This window comes from Typopeltis vanoorti, chromosome 3, assembly GCF_054136105.1.
Source record: "Typopeltis vanoorti isolate ZY-2024b chromosome 3, IOZ_Tvanoo_1.0, whole genome shotgun sequence".
NCBI lineage: Eukaryota > Metazoa > Arthropoda > Arachnida > Uropygi > Thelyphonidae > Typopeltis > Typopeltis vanoorti.
The window spans coordinates 5,602,889-5,625,117 of record NC_143551.1 but is presented as its reverse complement, the minus strand read 5'-3'; the positions used below and the strand labels follow the sequence as shown (position 1 = coordinate 5,625,117).

At 36.2% G+C, this 22,229-nt stretch overlaps 1 protein-coding gene across 1 annotated transcript in view; it reads left to right on the top strand.

Annotated features, from left to right (window-relative positions):
* LOC150107878 (GPI inositol-deacylase-like) overlaps positions 1-22,229 on the top strand; it is a 208,894-nt gene that overhangs the window by 36,554 nt on the left and 150,111 nt on the right. Inside the window, exon 4 of the mRNA XM_090415369.1 lies at positions 15,005-15,158. Coding sequence (XP_090271495.1) covers positions 15,005-15,158 — 154 coding nt within the window. The remainder of the gene's footprint in view (positions 1-15,004; positions 15,159-22,229) is intronic.

The window sequence follows — 22,229 nt, the reverse complement described above, 5'->3', positions numbered from 1 at the left end:
ATCTCTCCAAAAAATAGAGACCCAGTATGATTTGATCATTGGTATCTGCAATCTCAGGGAGGACTAGCAGCTCATGTGACAAACTCACAGGGAAACATGCTATAGAGAGCTTTACATTTACCTTCATTGTCGTGAGGAACTCAGTCTTAGCAATCCCTGTTATCTTGATGGGCCTTGCCAATTCAATGATGTCATTTGGAGAAACACTATTTAATTTTACAACTGGCGATTTAGGAATGACGGAAACATGAGCCTCTGTGTTGAACAAAATGTTACATGGGATTTCTTCAACCAAACCCTGCACAACTGATAGTTGCACCCTTCCCCTCACCTCTGCTACAGCCACACTTTGCATTTTGTAGGTTTTGTGCATGGTTGATTTGGGTTGACAATCTGACTCATCAGGGAGTTGACAATCTGACTTATCAAGGGCCGTGGCTGTCCTGCCTGAATTTAAACTGCCCTCATTTCCCTTGTATTGTTGGTCTCCCTGTCTGGAAGAGTTTATTTCTATATCATTATTAGGATGGCCATTGGGCTTGCTTCCTGACATACCTATCCTTCTGTTCAGCTTTTCCAGCATATACTCCTGATGATCTAGTACCTCCATTTTTCCCTTTTTTGTCACTTGTTTGTGATCCAGAGGGTCTCTCATGCTCTCTCCTACCTCCGGATTTGGAGCAATCGGAATTCTCTTTACATCCTGTGTGTAGGGAGATTTGGTTTACGATGTCCTCTCCATTTTGCACGCTATCCTCAGGGGAACTGATCTCTTCCAATAACAACATTTGTCTTAGGAAAGGACTAAGAAATCTCTTCTAGTTTTCTTTCCCTTTCTCCAGCCAATCGATAACAGTCTTCCAAACTCATAACCCCAATCTAAACTCCTGGAAGGTCAACCACTCAAGGTGACATTTGTCCTCCTTGGATACACTCATAGACCATGCAATTGTCAGTAATCTATTAAAGAAACCTGTTACATTCTCCTTGTCATTCTGTATACACCTGTATAATTTCCACCAAGTTTGGATGGGACTTCTTACACCAGAGAACCGGGAGATCAAAGTCTCTTTGGATTTGGAGTATTCCAAGGTATCTTTCAAAATTGGGGAAGAATATAGAAAGTTTTTTGCCTTTCCCACAAGCTTACTTCTTAGCAAGATAAAAAGTTGGAAGTCTGTCCATCTACCCACTTTACTTAATTCCTTGACAAAGCTAAAAAAAAAAGCTAATACGTTGTCAGTTTCCTCTCCAGAAAATTGTGGAAAAACTTGCTGAGGATTTATAGTCCTGAAGAATTCAGGACCATAAATCATTCAGGACAATGTCATCTATATCTGTGCTAGATGGTTGATTCATACTTGTATATTAATTCACAAAATTTCAAAAATTTCACAAAAAATAATCCCCCCCCCTTTTTTTTTTTTGACAACTGTCTGATTCTAATCCAAAACTTGCTCACTTTAATTCACTATATTGATCAATTAAATGTGCGAATTAAATCCTGTTGGTTGTACCATTGTTAAATTCTACGTTTTCTCATTTGAAACTTATCTTAACTTTTACTATACTTCCGACTTATTGTCCGTTACGTTACCTCTATCTTGTAGCCACAAATAGTAAAGCTCACATGTGCAAGGCGTCAAGAACAAGAAAGTGCCTCGGGCTTGAGCCAATCTCTTTGTCTGATTTACTGTGTTTATTCTAAATTAAATTTTGGAAAATTTGTTTGATAGTCAGCTGCACCACCAAAATTTTAGGATAAGAGGAGTATCTCCCTCCGAAGAATAGACACCCAGTACGACACACAGCTCCTTCCTTTTCAACTTATCTGTATACCATATATTACATATATTTCTTACTCTGCAGTCATGGCAATATCTACTTTAAGATACATAGGTTCGATTTTATGAGTAGTGCATTGAACTTAGAGATCAGACTAGTTATTTTGACAAGAAAACAATTCATTCATCACTAAGCAACAAATACACAAATGACACAAATTAATTTGACTTAAATCTAATATGTACGCTATATCTTACAACTCAATATAAGTTATACGATCATTCCTCACAATCATCTGAATCTTAGCAGGACTACTTGTCTAGAATTTTACCCCCTTTCTCAACTTTACATATAATCAGATCATCAACATATAAAAAATTCAGATTTAAGGAATGACTACAACAAAAAAATAGATGTAGATTCAATGTACAATCCACCGTCAAAATCTAAGTTTCTTTCTGACTAAATAATGGAAAGTTCTTACTTTTCTTGAGTCTTGTCCTCTATAGCTGATTATCTCTTCTTGTTTCCCGTTAGACCTCGTCACTGCACCTGAACATCCTTTTCGTAATTTGCAAGACTTCTTTCTTGTTATTGACGGACAATTTAACTCCTACTGCTGGTAAGTTCAGCATCTGGTTCCTCCTAATACAACGTGCTTTAGTTTCATCGTTCTTCTGGCCTTTGCTTCATGAATATAGGTCTCCGAATAGGATAACGATTCATCACCCATAATTCTAGTGAAGCTCAGCCGCCGTTAACGGGCATCGTACTTTCTTCTGAACTCCACAGCTTACGGTGACCTTGATACTGTCATGAGTCCGAACTCTCGTGTCGAAACTCCACGTGACTTCCTGCCCCACGAACAGAAACTCCACTCCAGAACGAACTCAAACTCCCAGGAACTGACTAAATCAAGCAGGTCTTGTCTCGACGCAGCAAACTCCTATTTATATGGTTCCGATGACCTTCATTTTTCTTACGTCATAGTCCCCTGGGTACCTGATGTTTTGCACCCATCACCTTCATCGATCGGTACATTTAGACGGGGAAACCCCGTGTAATGTCGACCTTTGTATTTGCAGTGGCATCAGGTCATGACTTAATTTCTGAATCTGTCTGGAATTTTAGTTGACTAGAGGTATACTTCGACACTATTTACTTTATATGCAGTTTCCTTTGTTCTTACACAAAACTGTTGATATTACAATATTCAACAATTTCAAAAAAAAAAAAAAAACATTAATTTCATTTCAATTACACCAAGTTTTTCTATTAATACACAAGTATTTTAGTGGGACTTAGCATACTTGTAAAATCTGCATGAAAGGTATTTTATTATAAAAACTTCTTTTATTCAAAATTTTAGAGTAGGGCTTCAGCACTTTCACAGTATGGGAAATTGTCATACAAAATTGTGTAAAATAATCTCTTTATATATGTTATCTTTTTTTTTTTTTTTGTTTTCAGTTATATTTTAATTTAATTCTATAACACGCTACTGCACTTATATTGAGATTCAATTGTAATCATGCGCCCTAACTGAATGTTATTCCTAGTATTGTTTGAATTACTGTACTGAGGATGTCCCAAGATACTTGGGATGAAATATTTACGTACTAAAACTTATCACTCTGGTTAGTACGTGTGTTTTTTTAGTGATGAATTCACTACAGGTTTCATTGTATAAAAAAAACATACATGCTAGTCAGGGATTGTTATCAGGTTAACATGGAAGAGATTTTTCATAGAATGAGAGAAGGGCAGAACAAGAAGCTATTGCGGGAAACTGTATAATGAGGGTGTGAGCAGAGGAGTAAGAAGCAGGTTTTTTGAGATTTAGTTTTTCCTTGAATTTTTTCCAGTGGATACGGTGTAGGTTGTTACTTGTATGCATCTAAAAATATGAAAGGTTTATGGACTGTGAAGTTAAATTTAAAGAAGGAATGCATTACAGTCGACTAAGGGGATGGGGGTCACTTAAGGGTGAAAGTCAACAACACAGTATACTCTCTGTGGTAATAATTTCCTTCTTTGTAGTTTAGCATGTAGCCTTTTCTGAATGGCTTTAAGCATTTCTGGACAAATACCATCTACTTCAAATCTTCCTTTCTGTATTTCAAGTTTTTGATGGCTTTTTCTATCTAAAAGTGTTTTCTAATAAAGTAAAAATTTCCAGTAAAAATTGTCTTAGAAGACAGAAATATAAGATCTGATAATGTTGGAGTCTTGACAGATAACAGATTGATTTTGAGGAAAATTGTTGATAGGAAGTTAATAGTGATGTAAGTTCTTCATGTAGTACTATCATAATATCCTGTACCACCTCTCGAGGGTACATGTTTGGAATTTGTTGATGATGATGAAGTATCTTCTGTCTAAAAATTTGCATTCCTCTTGAAAATATTCTAGTATTTGGTACTTTGGTTGTAGGCAACTCAATTGTACTTTCTATTGCCATAAATCACAAATACATTTCCTAAATGTATAATGAAAATGCATGACTTCTTGTACTCAGAAATTTCTTTACTAATGTTACATATAAGTGAAATCTTTGTATAGTTACTCTTCATAGTGAAGAATGTGTTACTTAACATTAGGAAAGTAACATTCGACGTTTCGATTTTGTATAGTTATAGTTCATATAGTTTTGTATAGTAACATTTGAATTTGTATAGTTATGGCCTGTCGCAAACTTTAATTGCAATATCATCATCATCATCAAATTCCTGGCATGTTTCCTCAAGGGGTGTACAGGATATGACAGTACTACATGAAAAATTTACATCATTACTAACCAGCTATCTATAATTTTCTTCCAAATCAGTCTGTTACCTGTTCAAGACTCTAACATTATCAGATCTTATATTTCTATCTTCTAAGGCATTTTTTACCATATCAATCCACCTATATATCTTGATCTTCTTTTGGGTCTTTTTCTTGCCCACCTGACAGAGAACACTTGTTTTGCTAATCTTTCCTCTCCAATTCTGTTTAAGTGACCATCCGTCTGAGATTAGCTCTGCTAATGCATTCCTGGATGCTGACAATGTCAAGTTCTTTCCTAATGTTTTTAATATGATATTGCCATTGATGGCATCTGTTCATGCCCCTAATATTTCTCAGGACACTCATATCCACAGTCTCTAGTCTTTGGTCAATGTTTTACTTCTGATCCATCTCCCAGATCCATAAGTTAAAATTGGTTTGAACACTGCCTTGTATGCAGCTAATTTAGTGTTTTGACTAATTTCTCTCTTATTCCATATAAATTTATTCAGTTGATTTCCTACCATACCAGGTTTGTTGATTCTGTTGTCTATTTCCATATTTAATTTACCATCTTCACTAAAAATCATACCTAAGTAGCTGAATGTTTTACTTATTCTGTAGGTTCTCCATTCACAATGCAGTTGATATTTTCATTGTGTTTTTCTTGTTATTGCTGACCGTACCATATCTGTTACAGCAATTATTCAATTTTAATTGCAATATTTATTTCTAAAAAGCACTCACCTTTAATTTAGTTTTTTATATCTGTAACTTGAATGAAAGCAATGTTGTACTTTCTGAAGATGTTTCCACACCATTAAAGAACTGCAGTCTTGTTTACAATAAGCAATGGTTTCATTTTCATCACACTGCCGTGTTGCTTGCCATGCCATTCTGTAGTGTGCTGTCGTGAAGTGAAATCTTTGTTTCACAACTTCTGAAGAAGAAGTTGATATTGTTAAAGAGAATAATTGAACATCTGTTGTATTGATTAGAGTAGTAAAGTTCAGGGGAGAAATATGGTTTAAAGGAATTCTTAAGTCAAAAAGTTGGAAAAGAGCTTATATATAGAGAGAGAGATTTTTCTCCCAAAGCAACGGATAGTTCCTTTTGATATATTATGTATGCAGCAAATATTCTAGTTAAATGTGAACTTGAATGTGGTAAACATTTTGTATATCTATAACTAGATATGGAAGATGTTCTACAAGGAAAAAGGAACTTAAAAGTTATCTTTGTATATCAAAGAAATGGAAAAGGAACTGATATGCTAAAGAAAATATTATTATTATTAGTAGTATGGGCAACTCCAAGGAGTCCTTAGACTCATCGAGGGAGGCCCTAACATCATGTCAAGAACAACTATTCAATATTCACACAGTATCTATCATACTTTGCCTTGAACTCATTTACAGTCATGGCACCCACAACAGACTGTGGCAGCTTATTCCACTCATTCACCACTCTAGTAAAAAAAACCTAGCTCTAACACCCTTGCTAACCACACTCTTGCCCTGCTCCCATGAATGGCCCCTAGTCCTCCTACCACCAGTCCTATTCTCAAAAATATCTTCTGAATTAATCTTATAGAAACTTTTCAGTAATTTGAATGTCTCAATCATACACCTCTTTTCCACCTATCAACCAATTTCTGCAACGCACAAAATATGAAAGAAAAAATATTATTTTACTCAAGAAAGGCTGTAAATCGTATGCCTAGAGTATGGAGAGTTATTCAGGTAAGAGTTAGATGGATAGGTAATATCATTAAGCACGAGTTGCAGAAGAAGAAAATACTGTAGGGGATATATAAAGGTGACCAGCATAGCAAGGAAGGCTGCTGTCTCCTTTCCAGACTTATATGCCAAGTGGCCTGTTCCGGACTTTCCATCTTTTAAGAGTCTTCCTCTGCATTGGGTACCTTTTGGATGGTGATTGGCAAGGAAGGCAAAATCAGATTATCAGAAGAATCTAGCCGAGCAGGCCAAAGGAAATCCCAAAGAGTTCTTTTGTTATGTAGCAAGTAAGAGAAAGAACGATTATGGAAGATTAACCTTAATGAGTAATGATGGTCACGAGGAGAGAGAAGTGGATAAAATAGTTGAGTTACTGAGTGATCACTTTGCAAGGATATATCATCCTAGTGAAGTTGCTGCATTAATCTATATGACAGACACTAATGTGGGAACCGATGTGGATGAATTGGAGATGCTTAGGATATTACAGAATCTCAATGTAAATATAGCTGTGGGATTAGATGGGATATCAGCTAGGGTTTTGCAAGAATGTGCAAGGGAACTTTCAATGCCTTTGACTAGTCTGTTTAATTTAAGTCTCATCTCTGGTAGAGTTCCAAGGTAGTGGAAGGAGGGCATAATAATTCCTTTGCATAAGGGAGGTTCTTAGACTACAGTAACAAATTCTATACCAGTCAGTATTTTGGGCGTTGCACACTAGTACTAGAAAAATTGATAAAAAAGAGAATTCAAGAATGGGTAGATAAAGATTCAACATGGATTAGTGAAGAGTCAGTCATGCCTTAGTAATTTACTAACTTTTCATAAAAGAGTAACAGCCGAGTTGGATAAAGGAAATGGATACATGATGATTTTACTGTATTTTGCAAAGGCATTTTACAGAACACCACATGGAACTCTGTTACGTACATTAGAACAAATAGGGATGGATATAACACTGGTTAAATGGATAAGAGGATGACTGCTGGACAGATATCAAAAAGTGATATATGGAGGATCAGAACTGAGGTGAAAACAGATGACAAGTGGTGTGTCGCAAAGTTCAGTGCTGGGACCATTACTGTTTAATTCATACATAAATGATATAGGAAATAACCTGAAAGAAAATATTCAGTTGTTTGCTGATGATGATGCAAAATTATGTAAAGTAATAGTTAATCAAGGCGATGTGGAGAGCTTGCAGGACGATAAATCATTAAAAATAGGCTGTCAGTATGGGCAAAAGTTAATAGGTGTCAGTTTAATGTCGAAATGTAAAGTCATGCAGTTTGGAATAAATAGATTACAAACCATGTAACACATTGATGGTGCTGTACTCCAGGAAATAGAGGATGCTAGAGATTTAGGAAGTGTTAGTAGACAGAGAGGTAAAGTTTAGAGGACATATTGCTAAGTTTCCCATAAGATTACTTTGCTATTGAGGAACACATTAACAAGTAGAGATAAGGAAATTGTCATTCCTCTTAATAAAGTCTTGATACACCCACATCTGGATTATGTCCATGGGTTTCATGGGGATGAGGAAGCGGTGGAGAGAATTGAGAGGTGAGTGACCAAAATGGCGAGTGGCCTGTGGAATGTTAACTATGAAGATAGATTGAAGGTGTGTGGATTGCAGAAGTTGGTTCTGTTAAGTCGGAGTGAAACTTAAATTACAGAAAATTATGTTTCATACTGACTTAACATGATTCTTATGCTTTAGGAGTAAATAATGATTTATCAGATTAAATAGGCACTTGTATAGCAATCAAAAGTTTACTAAACAGAGAATAATTTAGTTTTATGTTGTCTTGTATTGTATTGTAAAGTTTTATAATATATTAAGCTGTTTAATCATTGCTGCTCTGTAAGTACCTAACAATTGCTGGGAAAGAAATGTTATTCCATAATGCGAAATGGCCGACTTCTGTAACACGTACTACAGTGCATTGGTATATCCTTTAGTAAGCACGGTGCCCCCCCCTTCCACTACTACACTCTGTAGGTTGCGTGAGGATTCCACGTGCGGCACTGAGTGCTGAGTGGCGCTAAGGAAGCTTGACGTAGAAGTCGATGATGTAACAGAAAGGAGTGGTGCGGAGTTTAAAAGAGCATGTAACGCCGAAGAAGGCCCTTCTTTTTATGCTGCTGTTCGAGTGTTCCTGTGCCCTTGTAGGTCCGGCAGGTGTGGAGCTTCCACATGGTGTTCCTTTTGTTCGATGAGGTTCCGAAAGATCGACTCGGAAGCCTACCATCCGGCAGCCAGCCCAGCAGACAAGAATTGCAGAAGATTGCAGAGATTTCCCAATGTAAGGTGCAGAAGGAATCCATAAAGAATATCCTGAAAATGTGGGAAGTGAAATAGACATCGAAGGTGAATATCTAGACAAGATTAATGATGAGGCCAGAGTAACATGCCAGCAATTGGTAAAGTACATTTTTTTATTTTCTTACAAGTGGAAATGTGTAGGAAGATTAATTGTAAATGTTAGGAGAGACTCTAAAGACTGTTTCATTGATTAATTGTGAAACAAAGAGAATAATATATGTAAAATAATGCAACGGCCAGTATCTAGAAAGTAGTTCCTAAAAGAAAGAGATAGAGAAAGGTATTGTATGAAATAATTTTGTGAGAGATCATCATCATCATCATCATCAAATTCCTGTCATGTACCCTCAAGGGGTGTACAGGATATGACAGTACTACATGAAAAAAATTACATCATTACTAACATCCTATCTACAATTTTCCTCCAAATCAGTCTGTTACTTGTCAAGACTCCAACATTATCAGATCTTATATTTCTATCGTCTAAGGCACTTTGTACCGTATCAATCCACCTATATCTTGGTCTTCCTCTGGGTCGTTTTCCTGCCACCCTGGCAGAGAACACTTGTTTTGCTAATCTTTCCTCTCCCATTCTATTTAAGTGACCATACCATCTGAGATTAGCTCTGCTAACGCATTCCTGGATGCTGACAATGTCAAGTTCTTTCCTAATATCCTCATTTTTAATATGATATTGCCATTGATGCCATCTGTTCACGCCTCTAATCTTTCTCAGGACTCTCATATCTGCGGTCTCTAGTCTTTGGTCAAGTGTTTTACTTCTGACCCAGCTCTCAGATCCATAAGTTAAAATTGGTTTGAACACAGTCTTGTATACAGCTAATTTAGTGTTCCGACTAATTTCTTTCTTATTCCATATGAATTTATTCAATTGACTTCCCACGATACCAGCTTTGCTGATTCTGTTGTCTATTTCTATATTTAGTTTACCATCTTCAGTAAAAATTGTGCCTAAGTAGCTGAAATGTTTTACTTGTTCCACAGGTTCTCCATTCACAACACAGTTGACATTTTCAATGATTCTGCCTATTTTCATTGTCTTTGTCTTTTTATTGCTGACCTTCATGCCATATCTATTACAACAGCTATTCAATTTAGTCAGAGAATCTTGCAGACTTGTAGCGGATTTATTTAGAAGTATAACATCATCCGCATAAAGCAAAGAGCTGACATTAACATCTCCAATTTTGATCTCAGGTTGAATACCACATTCCTTCATAATGTGATCCATATAGATAATGAATAACAGAGGGGATAATGTACATCCTTGTCTCACACCAGATTTAACATTAAACCATCTTCCTGTACTTCCTTCAATTCTAACTGCTGACTTGCAACTCAAATAAAGACTAAGTATTGCTTGATATAATGCCCCATTGACACCATATAACTGCAGCGTATTGAATAGCTTCTCTCTTGGCACCTTGTCATATGCCTTTTCCAAATCGACAAAACTTAAATACAGATCTTTGTTATATTCCCATGCTTTCTCGACTATTTGTCGTAAAGTGAAGATCTGATCCTGACAGCCTCTATTTGGCCTGAATCCAGCTTGTTCTTCACCAAGCTTTTCTTCCACAATTTTTCTCAACCGTTTCTCAAGTATACTTGCATAGATCTTGCCAGGAACACTCAGTAGGGAAATACCTCTGTAATTCTCACATTCAGTTTTATTTCCCTTTTTATATATGGGTACTATGAGAGCTCTACTCCAATCATCGGGAATTCGTCCCTCTGTCCAGGCTTTCTGAACTATGCAGTGCAGCCACTGTAAGACTCTTATACCACCATACTTCAGCATTTCTGGTCGAATATCATCTACTCCTGCTGCCTTTCCACATTTCAAGCCTTTGATGCCTTTTTCTACTTCAAGTATGGATATGTATTCCTGACTGCATGCCTGGTCAGTGTTTTTTACCACTGTGCTGTCATCACTGCTTGTTTCATTTAGCAGTTTTTCAAAGTAATTACTCCATACTTCAAGGATATCTTTTTCTCCTGTTTTCATTTCACCTTTATCATCTCTAATTCCTTTTACAGCACTCTTTCCTCCATTCCTAAGCTTCTTCAACAACCTCCAGAATATTTTGCCACCTTCTTGATATTTATTTTCTATATTCTTGCCAAAGTCCTCCCATGACTTTTGTTTAGCTAGTTTTACACACTGTTTAGCTTTCTTACATTTGTCTCTGTATTCTGTAAGAGTAAAAGCTGACTTATTTGCCAGGAACTTTTGATATGCTTTCTTCTTTTCCTTCACTGCCTCTTTGACTTCCTGTGTCCACCAGGGAGTTCTAATTTTTTTATCCTTGCACACAACCTCACCACATGCCTCTCTGGCAGAATCAATCAATGTTTCCTTCAGAGTTTGCCACTGAATCTCCAAGGTTTGATTCCTGTTCTCAAACTCTTTCATTTTCTTTTCAATAATATTTCTGTATTTTAGTCTACAGTTCACATCTGAGAGCTGCTCAACTTTTATTCGCTTTAAAACTTTCTTACATGTTATTCTTTTCAATATGAAATTCAATTTTATCCTGCTCAAGACTAAATAGTGATCACTTCCAATTTCAAATCCTCTGTACACTCTGGTGTCCTGCACCAGGGAGAAAACATCACTATCAACAATAACATAGTCAATGAGACTTTTCTTATTCCTTGCCTCTTCTCTCCATGTGAATTTGTGCACATTTTTATGTTGGAACATGGTGTTAGTAATAACCAGTCCATGTCCTGAGCAGAAATCCAACAGATATTTGCCATTATTATTAGCTTTGCTCTTTTCTCCAAATTTTCCCAAAATATTTTTGTATGTCTCACAATCATTTCCTACTCTACTATTTAGATCCCCAACAAGGACCAACTTTTCCTTTTTCATTGTGTCAGTTGCTTTTTCTAAAGCCTCAAAAAATTCCTCCACTTCTACCTTAGTAGAACCTTCTGTGGGACCATAGGCACAAATAAGTCTCATTGTCCAGTTCCCCATTCTCATATTTGCCCACATTACTCTACTTGAGACTGACTGCCATTCAAGATGATTAGCCTCGTATTTTGTGTTGAATACTATGGCTACTCCTTCTTTTCCTTGATTGTCATTGCCTGAATATAAAATTTTGTATTTATTGCTCAGAAAGATCTCACCAGTTTTGGGCTTTTTTGTTTCAGTCACCCCTATTATGTCGATCTGGTACTTATCTAATTCCTCAGCTAGCTCCATTGTAAGGAGAATTAATTAAGTCTTCTATATAATGTGAATAGAATTATTGGATATAATGTGAGTGGAATTAATGGATTAGAGTAACATAACAAGTGTAAATGTTTAGATATCATGAATAAGATTCTCAGATTGCAATCCATAGGAGAGATTGAGTATTCGTGAGCTAAAATGCTAATTCTTTACCTACCTTTTAATTGCTTGTTTAATTTAGTGTTATAAAGTGTAATTACATGTCTTTACTTGAATTAAATGTTTTGTTTAAAGTCTGAACTGTCTTGCCTGAGATTTGTATCTACTGCACCTGCTTATAAAATTTGTGAACCTTAGTGGGAGGATAGATAGTAATAGGCCATGACTGCAGATATGAGAATTATAGTTGACCAGATTGAATACTGACTGTGTTCTAATTCTTTGGTGATACAAGCTTTGTCAAATCTAGTATTCAGGGTGGTGCACAGAAAAAATAAATTTCTCTGAGTCTGAATAAGGAATTAGAACCAATGCTGAGACAGAGGGATAGGCATCTGCCATTAGCATTTCCTTTGTCTCACAAACCAACAGCTTCACTCTTGTCAGTAATTCGGCCTGAATTAAGTTTGAGTTAAGTTGAAATAGATGAAGTTTTAAAGCAGAAGGTATTAGATAGTAATAAGGAAAGGATGAGAAGAAATTATAAAGGGAAATGTAGTACAAGGTACATATATAGAAAGAATTAAAGAGTTAACTAATGGAAGTGAGATATAAGTCTAAATAGATACAATAAGAAATAAGTAAAGAAAAAAAAAGACACGACATACATAGAAATAACGACATAACAGTTCGTAGGAGAAAAAGAGGGATATGATAGAAACATTTAAGTTGCTTAAAGGGTTTATGGGATAGATTCAGGGGATATGTTGCAGCACTTGGCTAGAGGGACCAGAAGAAGGAGTTATCTCTAGAAGTTGAATAAAGTTGTGGTTAATAAGGGGTGTGAGGCCTAGATGTTTTGCTTGGAGAGTGATGAATGAGTGGAATGGATTGCCAAAATCAGTGGTGAGTGCTCTGTCTATTAATGGGTTCGAGAAGAAGTATGAAAGATTGTGTGAATAGATTGGGTCTTCCCTCGAGTGCCTGTATAATAATAATAATATCTTAAATTTATGCTAATATTATTTGTTTGTAATTAAATATATTCACTTTAGATTTTTTTTGTCTCTCACTCAATCTCTTGAGTTAATTAATTCTATAATAATATCAGATCCGAATCTGTGGTATTAACTAAAAATTTAACGAACTCCTCAGGCACATACTACTCTGGTATATATATGTGTGTATATATATGTAGAAAGCTTTTAACTTGGGTATATTATGTATTCAAGATCCCAAGTAATTTTATATTACCTTGATTTTTAATTCTATTTCCCAAATAAGCAAACAGACAAGTATGTCAAGTTTGCGCCTGCACATAGTGCAAGACTGAGGCAACCCGTGGTAAAGGTGGTTTAAGCTCCGATCACTTTCCTTAGTATTTTTCCCTAATGCAAAGCATATCCCCTTGTGGAGATGTATGATGCTATGCATTAAAGGCAGGGGTCACTACCCAGACCGGTTTCCCTTTGTTTAAGTGCTGGGATACCTCTTCTCAAAACTCGTAAAATCCCCCGGATCACCCACTAATGAGCAACCCGCAGGATCAGAAAGTCAGAAACTCGGTTGGCTCTACACCATGACAGGCTCCCGCACCACCGTGCAGAGCCGCTCATTTGCTCATTTGGCAGGGTAACAGCAACAGCCATGCCTCAGTTAACTTCACAGGCTACAGCATTGTCATTCATCACCCAAGCTTCCAACCGGTTTCGACCTTTATTGAGGTCTCGTCAGTGGGAGCCAGACCTGAAATACGAAGGTTGAAGTGATGCAGAGCATATATGAATTTTACCTAAACAAGTTGCAACAAGGTGCTTTGACCTTATTAAATAAAATCTCAGGATGAGAGATAGATGTAGAAAGTTTTTAACTTGGGTATATTATGTATTCAAGATCCCAAGTAATTTTATATAAACTTGTTTTTTAATCCTATTTTCTAAGTAAGCAGACAAGTATGTAAAGTTTGCGCCTGCACATAGTGCAAGACTGAGGCAACTCATGGTAAAGGTGGATTAAGATCCGATCACTTTCCTTAGTATTTTTCCCTAATGCAAAGCACATTCCCTTGCAGAGATGTATGATGCTATGCATTAAAGGCAGGGGTCACTACCTAGACTGGTTTCGATCTTTATTGAGGTCTCGTCAGTGGGAGCCAGACCTGAAATACAAAGGTTGAAGTGATGCAGAGCTTATATGAATTTTACCTCTCTCATCCTGAGATTTTATGCAACTCATTGTAAAGGTGGGTAAAGCTCTGATCACTATTCTTAGTATTTTCCCATAATGTAAAGCACATCTCACTAAAAGATGTATACTGCAATACACTATGGGTGGAGGTCACTACCCAGACTAAAACTTTGTATTACTAAAACCTTGGTATTTAGGGTCTTGCTACTCACTGAAGAGACCTCAAAAAAGGTTGAAACTGGTCTGGGTAGTGACCCCACCCATAATGTATTGCAGTATACATCTTTTAGTGAGATGTGCTTTACATTATGGGAAAATACTAAGAATAGTGATCAGAGCTTGACCCACCTTTACAATGAGTTGCCCTGGTTTGTACCATCTTTAGACTTGAACTATGTTTCAGGCGCAAACTTAATTGTTTGCATACTTGGGATTAGGAGTTAAATAGCCAAGCTTATAAAATTACTTGGTAACCCTAATATATATATATATATATATGTATGTATGTATGTATGCATGCCATGGACAGATTAAAAAATACAAATTCAAGTGTGGTTGATGGACAGATGCCAAAGAATTAATTATTTAATAAGATCTTTGTATATGGAGAAGAAGAATCTAATGGAAAGCAGATGACTGGCAATATGACTCAAAAGTCATATATCCATAAATGAATAGTTTTAATGGAATATGGGCACTAGACATATTAAAATAAATTTTATAACTTACACATGTAACAAAAATCATATGGCATATATTATTATTTATTTATTTTTATTATATTTTATTATTATTTATTTATTTATTATTATTATTTTTTTTTTTCAGGAATGGTACCATTAGTGGATTACCTGTTCTTTTTATTCCTGGAAATGCAGGAAGTCACCGGCAAGTACGATCTTTAGGTTCAGTGGCTTTAAGGATGGCCCAGTCCCTTTATACCACTTTTCATTTTGATTTCTTTGCTGTGGATCTTAATGAGGCGAGTAATAAAAACAATAGTTTATGGTATTATTATAGTTTTATTCCTGAAATTAATTTTAGAAAGCACTGGTCTTATTGTTTTGGAATAAATGGTAGACTGATGGATAATGGGGATGGATTATAGATTAGCAGTTCAGATTTAGATTATAAATTAATAGTAGTGTATCATTATCCATTGGATTTTAGACTAGTAATATATGAGGAACATTGTCTGAAACAATGAAGATAACCAGTATGAATACCGCAATTCTGTCCTTGAGATCACTGTTTAATTTCTTTACAATATTTCATATCTGAAAAATAAATTATCCAGTTGTGTACTGTTGAAAAGTTGGGAAGAGTTATAAAATATGATTTTAATAGAGTATATTCTTAGAAAGGCTTTGAATTGAATGGTATTGTTTGAAGATGTCATACTTGAAATATGTATATTTCAAGAATTATGAGAAGATATTTTCATAGCTTTTTTTAAAGTATTTCTTCATTATTTTTTTTTTTTACTCCACTGCTTAGCAGATATATGGAATTCCTTATCTCTGTGCTTTTGTTTACAAGGAAACAAGCCTTTATTCAGTCTATTCCAAAAAAAAAAGAGGAATATAAGTTAGCTGTCAACCTAATGACCTGTTTTCCTCATCTCAGTCCGCTCTAAAATAATGGAGAAAGTCAACATTCAGTTTCCTTAGTATCTGAAGACCTGCCAGCTAATTAATAACCAACTCTGTGGATCCAACCATTCTAGATCCACAGCAGATCTCCTAACCTACATCACCCACCTCTGGTGATGGGAAGAGTTTCCTGCTCAGCAAACTACCATCCTTTGGTTTACCTTCCACTGTGCATATGAATAACCAGCTCTCTCTCTCTCTCTCTCTCTTGGTCAACATAAACCCTTTCTTGACAGAGAATTCCACATCTTTGTTCCCAGACCAGGACTGCATGGTCACTCTTCCTAATGTTTGGCCTGCATTCATTGTTCTTAATTTCAGATACATGGCATCTAGATCCTCCTGTGGACCCTGTGATCTATAGCAGCAACCAGCAAATATAGTTTGTCCAATTGGCCTCCTCTATCTCACAGCCTCAAATGAACCATCTTCCCCAGACCTAAAATTCTCTTTAACTTCTAAATTTTGTTGCTTGTAATTCTTCAGCTGTCATCAGCAGTATCCCTTCTCCTGTCCTGTTTCCTCTATCCTCCCTGAAAATACAGTATCCTCTACATTCTATTCTTGTATATAATTTTTTATCAACCAAGTTTCACTGATGCCTATAAATTTTGGTCTAACTACGATAACAAGCCAAAAGGCTATTTTACCGGCAATATAAGTTAAGTTTAAGGGAGATGGTAAATCCCGTATTATTCTACAGCCGGATACGAAACTTGAATCGAATTTCGATGGATTTCAATCCGAGTTTCGTACCCGTCAGAATAATACGGGATTTACCATCTCCCTTAAACTTAAATTTTGGTCTAGTCAAGCTGACCAATGCAAAAAAAAAAAAAACCCTCCTCTCCCTTATTCCTGATGCTTCTGGCATTTGTGTACATGCATTTCAACATCCTCTTGTACTCACAATTACCCTTGTGGAATATCATTACTGACCCATTTGAATTGGAAACCTATGAATGTTATTAGCATTGCATAACCATTTCTGTATGCATTCTCATTTATCACAGTGGTGTCTAGGCTCGTGCTTGATTCCATCTCCTCTAATATCTATAGCATAGATATTAGGGGAGATGGAAATAGTTTCTGGGTTTTGTACTTGAAATGCTCGCTAAAACAACACTTTCTCCATCATCTAATTGCCAAACCATTTAATTGTAGTCCGTCAGACATATAGAAGTCCTTACGTCCATCATATTCATTCCGTACATCAGTAAACTGCACGCCATTACTCCTGTGCAGTCTTCTTTGACTCATTAGAATTGTCACACTTCTTTTCAATTCTTTCCTATCATACAGAGGCAGCAGACTCACAATCTTTGCTTCCTTACTCTTCATTTTTGCTTCTTTCAACAGCTCTTTCATATATTCTCTCATTGCATATTTCTCCTCTTTCAAATTATTTGTTCCTGCTATGACAGTCATCTCTTTCACTTCTCCCTTCTGCAAACTAACAGCTTCCTTGATTTTTGCACCTTGGAAACATGCTTTCATCGCTCATTAAGTATACCTCTTATCATCGAATCTCCATTCACTACCTACTCCTTATTTCTAGTTTTTCACACATTCATGCACTCAGAATTCACTTTTTCTTTCATTCTCCCACTTACTGTACAACATGACAATCATTTCTCCAGTCGCTCTAGCTCATATTGTGTCCGGTGAAGGATGCATACTATTTCACTCCTTTCTGTCACCTCATCACCCACATTACTTTCATCCACTTCTTTATGCTCTCATTCCATTCACTATCATTTACTACTTCTGCGCCAGAACACTTTCACTATTTTTCATTACATTGTTAATGTTTGTCACTTAATTTTTCTGCTTTTCACACAAGTCTCATTTCTTGCACTAGTACACGAAACATTTACGACAAACTCTCTCTCTCCATTCTTGTTTTCGTACCACAACCCTTTCACTCTTGGCAATGAATACATAGAACATTCACTACATTGTGCAACATTTCTCATGCTAAACTCAGTGAATAAGGAAGCCTTGGCTACCATATTATAGCCAAACTGTTGATTTAAGTGTATGCTGAGTGCTTGTTTTCAAAATGTTCCATATAGAAATTGGTTAGTGCAGGGAACAAGGTGAATCCATTGCAGTCCTGTCTGACTGTTTGCATATTTTTTCCTTTCCATGAAAAATAACCAAAATAAATGGTGAATCTGAATAATTCAGGAATGTTAAAGGAAGAATGTGATTTAATGAGGCCAAAGGTCTCTGTTAAAGGTATGTTTTGAACAATGAAGTAAAGTCAAAGCTGACCATGATGTCAAAATCAATCAGGATTAGATTTTTTATTAAGATTTTAAAGTGAAGAGAACTTTTAATAAATGAGGAAGAGTTGCCTTTGAGGGATTAAATTGATTTGGATAAATGTTTGGCAAGTTTGTGAGTGGGATTGTTTGTGCTGTTAGCTACTGGAAAAAGAGGAGGCAATATTAATCTTGAGAACTTTGAGGATCCATATATCTGGGGTGCTTTGACATTGACATGCTTTGATCATTTTAGCTTTTTTTTTGGTAATTTCTTTGAACTAAAATGTAAAATTTTTTCATAATTTATATACTTTGATTTGGTAGGATCCCACTTTATAATCCGAAAATGTTAGCAGAGCTAATCTCAGGTGGTATGGTCACTTAAACAGAATGGGCGAAGAAAGATTAGCAAAACAAGTGTTCTCTGCCAGGTTGGCAGGAAAACGAACCAGAGGAAGACCAAGATATAGGTGGATTGATACGGTACAAAGTGCTTTAGACGATAGAAATATAAGATCTGATAATGTTGGAGTGTTGACAGGTAACAGACTGATTTGGAGGAAAATTGTAGATAGGAAATTAAGAATGATGTAATTTTTTTCATGTAGTACTATCATATCCTGTACACCCCTTGAGGGTACATGGCAGGAATTTGATGATGATGATGAATGTAGAGGAGTCTTTAAGAAGTTTTCTCTATTTTTATTTTTTTTAAATATGTTTGCATAATGACAGTTGTACATCCTGGAGTCTATGAAGTTTCTTGTGGCTGCAGTTTAGCCTACTTTCTGCAGACTGTAGATTTGGTTAATACATCCACCTTGAACAAAAAAAAATTACATCTGTGATCATCTGTATGGCAGTCTGTCTTGCACACTGCTCTTACCTTCAATTTTAATTCACCTTTATCATCTTTTATTCCTTTTGCAGTATACTTTTTCCATTACCAAAGTTTTCAATAGTCTGAAGAACATGTAGAAGCCTTCATAATATTTTTCCTCTTGTATTTCTTCTCATTCTTCTCCTGACTTGTTTAGCTACTTTTACACAGCTTAGTTTTCCTACTTTTTTCTCTGTATTTTAGAAGATTACACAGTGACTTACTCACCAAAAACTTATTATTTATATTATTTCTTCTTTCCAGAAGGTTAACTTATAGATTTCACAGTGACGTTCTGATTTTGTTGTCCTTGCAGCTTCACACCATCTGCCTTCATTTTTGTATGATTTATTGTTTTCTACAGGTTATCTAACTTTTGCTTTGATTTGCATCGTGTTTTCAAACTCATCTTTTCTTCGATGATATATACTTGGAAATTCTGTAATTTTCTACTGTCAATTTATATTGTGGTTTAAGCCAGTAAGAATACAGTTTGGTTGGCTAAATCTCAAATTGCCAGCTGATCCATACACTATCAGGTAGATATCTAACACGGTGCACCACGAGAATGTGAGGATTGGACATTATCAGAAATTGCAGTCAGTTCTCTGCTTCCTTTAAAAGGTGATACAGCGGTCTCCTCCCAGTTTTCCAGCTTTGACCCTTAAGCACCCCATCAGAAGTGAGTAATGGTGTAACTTTTCATGTAATACTATCGCAATTATCCTGTAACTCCTCCCCCCCACCCCACAAGGTATATATCAGGAATTTGATGATGATGATATATGCTTGAAGCCTTCAGGTATTCCTGAAAACTGCTTGATTTTGATTCTTTTTTAATACAGGGTGACTATAAATTAACTTTCCCTCTTTGGAGGTATCTGTAGCTAAAACTAATACATGTTATATTGAGACTTTTATATTTTATATTGAGACTTTCGAAGGCATGGGGAGATGAATTCTGTGAAAAAAAGATTTAGTACCAAAAGTCGCCGACGGGAAATTTTGGCACTGACTGAGCCGAAATCAGTCAAATATTTGCAGTAAAGGCAGGTAAAAAGGATTATGCAAATTTTACTGTGTGTACATGACAGCAGCGCCACCAATTCCACTTAAAAAGGGATTGAGAACGTTCAGGCAGTTATTTGAATGACTGACGAATTGTGCTCAATATGCGTCCTACCTTGCCTCAGTGTAATTTATTTGTTAAGTTGGTTTTACCTTAAACAGCGCAATGTCGTAGCAGCCATTCGGGAATTTAGAAGGCTTCAGAACCTGCATACAGGTCCTATGTCAGCTATAGCACTGAGAGCTGTGATTAAGAAGTTTGAAGAAACTGGATCACCAGGAGTTAGACCTGGCAGAGGACGGAAAGCAGTGCAAGAAGATTCTGATGAATAAAACATTATTTCCTGTGAGTTCAATCACTACATTAATTTCCGTCTCTCTCGCAAGTTGTTGTTTTAGTTTGATTATTATTATTATTATTATTATCATTGTAACGCACCGCATATCCAGCTGGAATGAGTGACGCAGCTGTCGCTTACACCGTCAAAATGTTATTATTCCATTTTATCTGCCTTTAATGTAATTATCCGCTTGTTTTCAGCTCCGCCAGCGCCAAAATTTCCCCATATTTCCCCATTGAGACTTTTGTACTAAATCTTTTTTTTTTTTTTTTTTTGTGGAAATCATCTCCCCATGCCTTCAAAAGTCTCAATATAAAATTTGGTCTCATTCCGTTTATTGGTTTTAGCTACAGATGTCTCCAAAGAGGGAAAGTTATTTATGTCCACCCTGTATTTTAATAAGTATTTCTCTTTTTAGTGTTTTACTCAATTTTATGCTCAGAAGTAAGTGGTTATCATTTCCTATTTCAGATCCTTTGTATTCTATAAATTCTGAACAAGCACGATGCATGTAAATTATTATATAAATTATCTCTGTGATTCAAAGCTAGATAACAGAAAGGATACATCCACATAGTCCCCAGGTGGCATTGACTGACCTCAGGAATTCTGACTTAATGTCTCATCCTTACCTTCTTGTAGTGTGTCCCATTATTTAATATCCACTTGGATACAGAATGAATGAGGATAAACTAGCAATTTGGGACTTAGCTTCTTCTGTATTGGATCCAAAAATAAAATGTCATGCTGGTTGTGGTGTTGCTTGGATGACAAATAAATCTCCTTATTACTGTTTTTGTCAGGAAATAAGGGCAAACATGAAAAGTATTATTATTATTAGACTCCTCCCGGGAGGGCATCTGCTCCACAACTCTGCCTCTGTTGCTCAATCTACCAACTGACCACAACTACACCGATGGCATCTACCGCCGACCACCACCACCACCACCACTAGTATTTCCACAAACATCCAAGCCCACGGCAGGATTCGAACCTGCAGCCTTTTGGCTAGAGAGCAGATACACTAACCACTCGGCCAGCAGGCTGGTATGTTATGGGAAAAACTCAGACTTGCTATTCACCAGAAATAAGCACTGTAAAGTATCACTGGCAAATAACTGCAGAAGAATTATCGAAGCACCATGTTGACACAGTTGGACAGAGAAGACTAAAGGAGTTAAGATTCTGTAAATAATTGCTTTGAAAGACTGTTAAATGAACCAAACAGTGACAGAACCATACTAGAAAATTTTCAAGAGGAATTTCAAGAAGGAAGGTGTGTGAGCTAGATTTTTCTCTGAGTGGTATGTGATTCAATTGATTGCTAATTGGATGTGTTCTGTGTGCATATGCATGTAAGTAGTTTGTTGAATTCAAGAACAGGTATGACAACTGCAGGTAGTATGTGGCCTCCCTCAATGACTCCCTGACTCTCTGGAGGTCTCTCTTAATAATACTTATCATTCTTTCCATTCTTTTGAGATCTTTCCTGAGCTAAAATCCAAGGTATACAAACATGTCAAGGGAATGGTTGGCCAGTTCGGCTGAACATTCCTTTAGCATACTTGCTGATATTCTATCTGTCCCTATTGCCAAATTCCTATCCAGGTTATGAAACAGCTCTAAAACCTCTTTCTCATATTGTTTTATCACTTCATCCAATGTAAAATGAAGTAGTAGCAGCACAGAGCACTATGTTACATACACCACTAGTTTGATACCAGGTAGAATAAGCAAATGATATGCTGAGCGATCTGCAGATGGTGCAAAATCCAATAGTAAAATCAAAATTTAATGCTGCAGAACTGCTGTTTCCAAGTTGCAAAATGAAAACAAACCCTC